The sequence below is a fragment of the Humulus lupulus genome, chromosome 2 (assembly GCF_963169125.1).
Source record: "Humulus lupulus chromosome 2, drHumLupu1.1, whole genome shotgun sequence".
NCBI classification, from domain to species: Eukaryota; Viridiplantae; Streptophyta; class Magnoliopsida; order Rosales; family Cannabaceae; genus Humulus; species Humulus lupulus.
The window spans coordinates 84306594-84313661 of record NC_084794.1 but is presented as its reverse complement, the minus strand read 5'-3'; the positions used below and the strand labels follow the sequence as shown (position 1 = coordinate 84313661).

At 35.7% G+C, this 7068-nt stretch overlaps 1 protein-coding gene across 1 annotated transcript; it reads right to left on the bottom strand.

Moving 5' to 3' along the window:
• Nucleotides 1-1799: 1799 nt before the first annotated feature.
• On the bottom strand, nucleotides 1800-5431 carry LOC133818134 (peptidyl-prolyl cis-trans isomerase CYP38, chloroplastic). The gene is made up of 7 exons (XM_062250849.1): nucleotides 5090-5431; nucleotides 4590-4880; nucleotides 4298-4497; nucleotides 3002-3237; nucleotides 2559-2701; nucleotides 2328-2399; nucleotides 1800-2229 (listed from the first exon to the last, which is right to left on the bottom strand). Exons 1-7 carry the CDS (start codon nucleotides 5276-5278, stop codon nucleotides 2002-2004), a joined length of 1359 nt encoding a protein of 452 aa, XP_062106833.1. The 5' UTR covers nucleotides 5279-5431; the 3' UTR covers nucleotides 1800-2001.
• Between the last annotated feature and the right edge of the window lie 1637 nt (nucleotides 5432-7068).

The following is a 7068-nucleotide window of genomic DNA, read 5'->3' as shown; positions in this document are numbered from 1 at the left end:
ACGACCCAGAGGTTCCGATTCGCTTCTTCTACCCAGAGACTTACTGGAATCCTTCGAAAGGCTGGTGTCCCCCTCTCCCGACGGTGCTGGTGAGCGCAATAGCTGTGAGAAACGTTCATCTGTCTTAGCAACATGTTGCTCCAAGAGTGATTTGAAACTCTCCAGCTGAGAAGCAGAATATTGTTGGAATTTGAGGTCCAATGACTGGAACATGGCTGCAATCTCCTCGTTCTTCATGATGATGATGATGAATGAGGGTAATGAAAGCACCAATGATAAGAATAGGCTCTCTTCGAGACAGAGCAAATCTCCCAAACACAAAATGGCAATTTCATTCAGCATAAAAGTTTTAAAAATTACAAGAGAGTTATTTATACCCATAACAATCCTTGGGCAAAGTCTAACAAAAATAAGTTACTCTCTCTCTCTCTCTCATCTCTCAACGCCTCAGAATGGTCACAAAATCCTTCCACCAACGTGGCTCCCTAATCACTCTCTTGGTTCACGCCATCCCCTTCTCTTCCCCAGGTTTGTTCTCCTCTGCCTCTGCCCGATCATCACTTGCTGGTTTGGGTATTTCCTCCTCATGTTGGGCTGTGTTTTGCTCCCAGCTTTTCATATACTCTTGGACAGCATTCGGGTCCAATTGTATTGGGCCTATCTCTTAGACTTGGGTATCACTCTGCCAAAATGAGTTAAGGTCATTGGCTATACATTAATAAACTTTTAAAACCAAAAAGGACTCCTTGGCAATATCGACATATATAAGGTCAAAATTTCAGTATAATAAAGGATGAACAAATTAGTTATCACTGTTATTTTTCTCAAGTTTCAAAGCATTCATTCAAGTAACCATATGAGTGGCCCATTTGAAATATAGAGTTATATTAACACTATGTTTGGTAGGGAGGAAGAAAATTAAGAAAGATGGAAAAATAGGGAGAGAAAGAAAATATAAAGGAAAGAAAATTTTGTGTTATGAAAATTATTATTTTATTTATATAATTTTAATTTTGATAATTATTAGTAAGAGTAATTTGGTAATTTACCAATATTTTTTTTTAATTTTTGGAAAGATAGATTTTGGCGAGTCCCATCACCATTTTTTTCTTTTCACTTTTCTTTTCAACCCATTTTTCTCTCCTACCAAATACTCTCATTTTAACATTGTCTCTATTTTTCTCTCTTAAATTTTCTTTTGTCTCACTTTTCCACCATGCCAAACATAGTGTAAAAGAATGTGAAATTTAGAGGATAAAATTACTTGAAACAATGGTAAAAAATGGATAATCTCACCAGTTTTTATTTTAAATTCATGTTTTCATACTTCAATTTTGGCTTTGCTAATATATAATGGTTAAGGTTAAAAATGTAATTGATATTTTGCTTGCATGATTTGGATGAAATCAAGTAACTCTCTCACATAATAATGATGGAAGATATGAATGAAACATCATATGAAAACTTCTACAGTTGGAAATTTTGATATCCTTTTATGTCTACAAAAGCAGACTTTGCAATATGTGATTTTTATCATTTGAGGTGATTTTTTATTTTGTTGGTAACAAACAATGGCTGCCATATCAGCCACAAAACTAGAATTTGTCTTTGTTCTGAAATTATTTTCAAACCACTCACTGTAAAGGATGTATTGTGATAATTATGTTGGAATGCTTTTGGCTCCAAACAATCAGAATGAGTCAAAAGTAAACAGGTTAATGCAAATTATGCAAAGGAAAGATCTTCTTTTATTAAACTTCTGCTGCAGCATTTCATTTGATATGATACAAGAATGTTACTAATGGCAAATGAGTGATATTTCAGGGTAGAAAAAGAAAGAAACAAAGAAAAGAATACATATTTCCAATGAAATGTCAGTTCTCTCAAATGCTAAAGATACAGACTTTAGATGTTGTAAGGCGTAAAAGCAAGAAGCTTGGCTTGGCAAATTAAACTCTCCTATGTAGATGTAATGTTCACCAAAAAACATGAGAAAGCTATCTAGCCAGCAATCTTGTAACTAGGATTGGCAAGATTATCTAAGCCGGACACTACTTCAATCGATTCTATAACGTCGCCGACCTTGAGATCTGCTAAAAAATCTTCGTTGTTTGTCACATAACCAAACACTGAATACCGACCGTCCAAAATGTTGGCATTACTCGGAGTTAGTTCGCTCTCTTTTAGTAGCCAAAACACCTGGCTAGATGCAGAATTGTTCTCAAATTCCTGTACACAAAATTTAGAGACAAGAAAAACTCATGTCATTGCCAGATCTAATCAACAAAATCTTCAAAAAGTAACAATCAGGAAATTCAAATTCTAACATCTCTGGCCATGGCCATTGTTCCAAATGCATTAAATGGAAGCTTTGTTTGAGCCTTGTATAGACCAAGTTCCTGCAAAAGTGAAAGAAATGTTACAAGTGAGCATGAAATCCAAAGAAAATGTAGGCTTTAGGGAAATGAATATTATCTTTTTTTCAATTACTCAGTGAAAAGATTAAGAACACGGGATTCAATTGTGATTTTCATTTTAATTTAATTAAAATTTCTTACTTCCAGAGTTGATCCATAGACAGGTACTTTCTCCCCTTCTACCATAATTTCTAATGGTATTATCCTGGTCTTCTCTGTACTGGGATCAATAAAACCCTCAGCAGGACCCTCTGGATCCCCAGTCTGAACCACAAAGCCATCAGCTGCAGTATAAACCGTAGCAAAAATCAAGGCAAATTAGAAAAGTGTTCTGTAGGCATACTATTAACAGGTGGGGAAAAGAAACTGTATCACTTCCTACAAAGACATGTAACTGAATAAGGTTGATCTAGACTCATGATGACACCATTAGTCAGCCATCTTGTATTATTTCCAATCAGATTAAGAACAATTAGGTGGAGGCATGGTTTTGATCTGAGTTAAATTTCCACTTCCATTACAAATAGAGAGCTTAATTCATTCTTTCTAAATTGACTCATAAAAATATGTTTATGAAATATCACCTCTTTGGATTTCCATGCCATCGTAGAAGTGTCTTTCCACCAGGTCTAAAAAATTCCCAGCAGTTACAGGTGCATTATAACCGTCTAGAACTATGCGGAATACACACTCATCTAGGTTAGGATTTTCCTTAACCTTGACCTTCATATCCACAGTTGCTCTCCCTTTCAACAATGGCATGTTTTGGTACTCTTCAGGCACTTCATAAGGGAAGCCATCTACCATGTCCTCTTCAACACTGCAGAAACCCAATGCGCCAGGAAGATCTCAGCTGCAGTCAATGACAAGGGTATATATGAGACTACATTATCTTATAGGGCTAACTGTTCTCCTTCCCATCTTCTTTTCTAAAACTAGGATAAAGGTTTTTACAACCACTCCACTATTGAACTACTGTAAAAGCTGCCAGTGAAGGATGCTATTACAACACAATTCTACCATATCGGACAATGTTTCAGCACCAACAAGAATCACATGGTTTAATGTAATTTTAGGTTGCTGTAATAGAAAGAAAGCAGGAAGAAGTGAGTGATCAAAAGGTTATGGGATTAGTATGTGGTTCATGTTCTGTAAAAAACTGTACCTTCAAGGGACAACAGAGGCTTAAATTGGTGGAAGAAGATAAGTGTCTTATAAGGAAACAACTACTATAGATCTTATAAATACTACAGACATAGTAGTAGTACAGATCATTGAAGTCATAAAAATCACCCTATAATGTGGACTACACTTGACCTAACATTACAACATAGTTGTTCTTAATCTAAAATACCAAGAGGGAGGTGTATAAGCATTGCAACTGCTTAACTATTCAAGACATTACTATCGACAAGCATTTTTCTGCATTCGTAATGCAGATAAACATACTAGGAATACTTGAGACAAGCACCCAAACTATCATCACAAGTCTCAGGTGTTGATGCACTGCTGAAAACAACATCAGATATGACTTGTGACTCATTTTCCCGCGCTCAATTCATTTTGACAGCTGTGCTCAAAAACACGACTTAAGACACTACAGGTACTAGAAACCAGCACCCTAACTATCTTCACAAGTATCAGGTGTTTAAGCAATGCCAAAAATTACATCGAATATGACAAATTACAGGCATTCTCTTGGGTTCAAATCATCTAGATAACTTCCCTGGTAAACACAGCTATATAGAGAAAGGTGCAGTAATTTTACACCCGTTCCAGTTCATTGGACTCCTGTCTAACGTGATCATATTTTTGCAGTTTAAACTTAAAAAGCCACTCTTCCGTATGCCACGATCGGACATGTTAATTAATATACTCACCCTCCAACATATTGAAGTAGCTCTTTTTGTTTTGGTGCAACTGCATCCCTAGTCCTGCTCTCCACAATCTGCTGAAGCTCATCCATTCCAACTTCTAACTTACCTAGAAGTTCAACTCCATGTTCTTTCTTTGATTCAGCTAAACCTGATACAATCAAAGTCTTCCCTTGCTTGAGGGATCTAGAAGCCTGCCTCAAATTCTACATGAAAACTTTAGTCACTGTTATTACATGCTTACAATTACTTTTCACTCATAAGAAATTAAAACGTTATCACCACAACAATGTCTTACCCTCTCAACAGAATCAAGTGCTTTGACCCCAGCAACCTTAAGACTCTCTGTGATATCTTCAAGTGGTTTCTGCACTTCCCTGATTGCTTTATTGTTAATAGGAAGAGCATATCTCAACAATGCCCCCGGGTCCTTTATTGGTGGTCCAGAGATCAACACAGCCATATCAGGCACTACTTGGTTAGCAGCATTGGCATTGTTATAAACATCCAATGCAGGAACTCCTGTAACTAGGCCAAACGCCAAAGCTACCGAAATTGCACACTCCTTCAAGGAGAATGACTTCTTTCTCTGCCCAATTAAGTAAAACAAGCATTCATAATTTCACTTTAAGAAAACTCTTCATTCAATAACATGGCTACCGCTTACCAATCTACACAAGTCTACATTTTGATGTATTCAAAACAAAATTCACATTCAGAGAGAACCCAGAACCAAGAATTACAACAAAAGCTTAAATTTATCAAAATGGACATAACCCAGAAGCCAAAGAAAGGTACCTGTTCAGTTTGGATCCGAGACTGAGGTGGGTTTTGAGAAGAACACCGAGTAGTCAAACGGCGGGATGAGGAGTGGTTGAGTGAGTAAGGGAAGCTACGTATACGATTGGTGGTTGTGATGGGAAGGGTCAAGATTTTTGGGGTTGTGGGTGAGGAGGAAAAGTAGTGGCAGGAGAGAATGGCTGCCATTTGGAATGTATGTACTGCTTGTGCTACTGACTATGCTCAGCTCACTGATCTTAAGCAAGAGCTGGCGTTGAAGGGAAAAAACAAAAGCGAATGGAATAGAGGGGGAGAGAGAGCGATAGAGTAGAGATGAGCAGATAAGGTTAGTGTTTTAGCTCAGCTACAACAAAAGTCGGTACTTCCAATCCTCTTGCTTTTGGATAAGTTTTTTTCTTGTAAGAAAATACAAAGGTTTATTTTTTCTTTTTCTGGACCACAATGAATTGAAGAACTGTGCATCAAAATAATAACATTTATTTTAGACTGAATTTATTGTTTTAAAAAATAGTATCACATCAATTAGTATTAGTGAATCATAAAATTTTATGATTAAATATATTTTTATTATTATTATTACTTCAAGTATATATCTATAGCAATAGATTGTGACGTGGCTTCATCTAAAATTTTGTTGAAATCAATCTCATGTCATTAAATTTACAAGCAAATTCTTTGTATTTACTTTGAGTTTCAATATAATTTCAAAGTTACCGTGTATATCAGTTTAACTCAATGATATGAATTTTTTTTTAAAAAATCTGGCTAATTTGGGATATCCAATAGTCTCTTTTGAATGATTAACTGGGTGTCTTTATTATCACTATAAAGGTGTAAATACAATTGTAATAATAAAAGTAACAAAATTTCATTAAACAATTAACAAGTTTAGTTTTTCAAGCGTTAAAATAATTGCATTACATGTACAGGATAACAATATATGCCTTTATTGTTTTTTTTTTTTAAATAGTGTATCTCATCTTAAATGAAATAAATCTTGCTTATAATATTTTACTATATATTATGTGTGAACATATTATTACTATAAGCCGAAATTTATATTAATAATAGGCCTTATATAAATTAAGGAAATTTAAATGTGGTAACAAAATTAAATTGAGGAATTTTAAAATAATAATAAATAATCAATCCAAGGGTGGGAAATGGGAGAATTAGAAATCAAACTAAACTAGTTTAGGGTAGGAGAGAGCATCTAAACCGGCAAACCGCGGCGACCGACCGCACCGCACCACACTACACCGCAAACAGCGGTGTCAAAAGTGGAATGGTTTGGTATGATTTGTATCTTAGCTAAACCGCGCGGTGCGTTGTTTAGCGGTGTAAAATTTTGGTTTGCACCACACCACACCGTATACTTACAAATATGTTAAAAAAAATTAAACTTTACATATATATCATTTTTTAGTAACCCAATCTAAAACTAGGACCCCACTTAAATTAGGAGCCCACTTAAATTAGGGTATAACCTTATTCTCTAACACATCATACACGACAACAACTCCTTCATCTCTCATCTCATTTGCGCCTCCTCCCTATCACCTCTCTATCTCACATATATTTTTTAACAACCTTACACCGTGGAAAACCACCCAAACCACACCGCAAAAAATGGTTTGGTTTGGTCGGTTTGGTGCAACGAAATCACACCGCACGGTGTGTTCTAGCTACTACACCGCACTTGTGGCGTGGTGTATTAAAAAGTGTTCAAACCGTCCAAACCACATCATGCACACCCCTAGTTTAGGGTAAGTTGGGTTATGGTACAAGGGGTTTGATTAAATTGGCTCCAGATTTTGGTAATGAAATTTACCAAAAAAAAAAAAGGCAATCAGCATATTCGTCCAATGAAAATGACAAGAGATATAGTTTTGGGAGAGAAAAGATGCAAAATAAAAGGATGGAAGAAAAAAAAATGATGAGAGAAAATATGCCTATAAAGGAAGGGGATTATATAT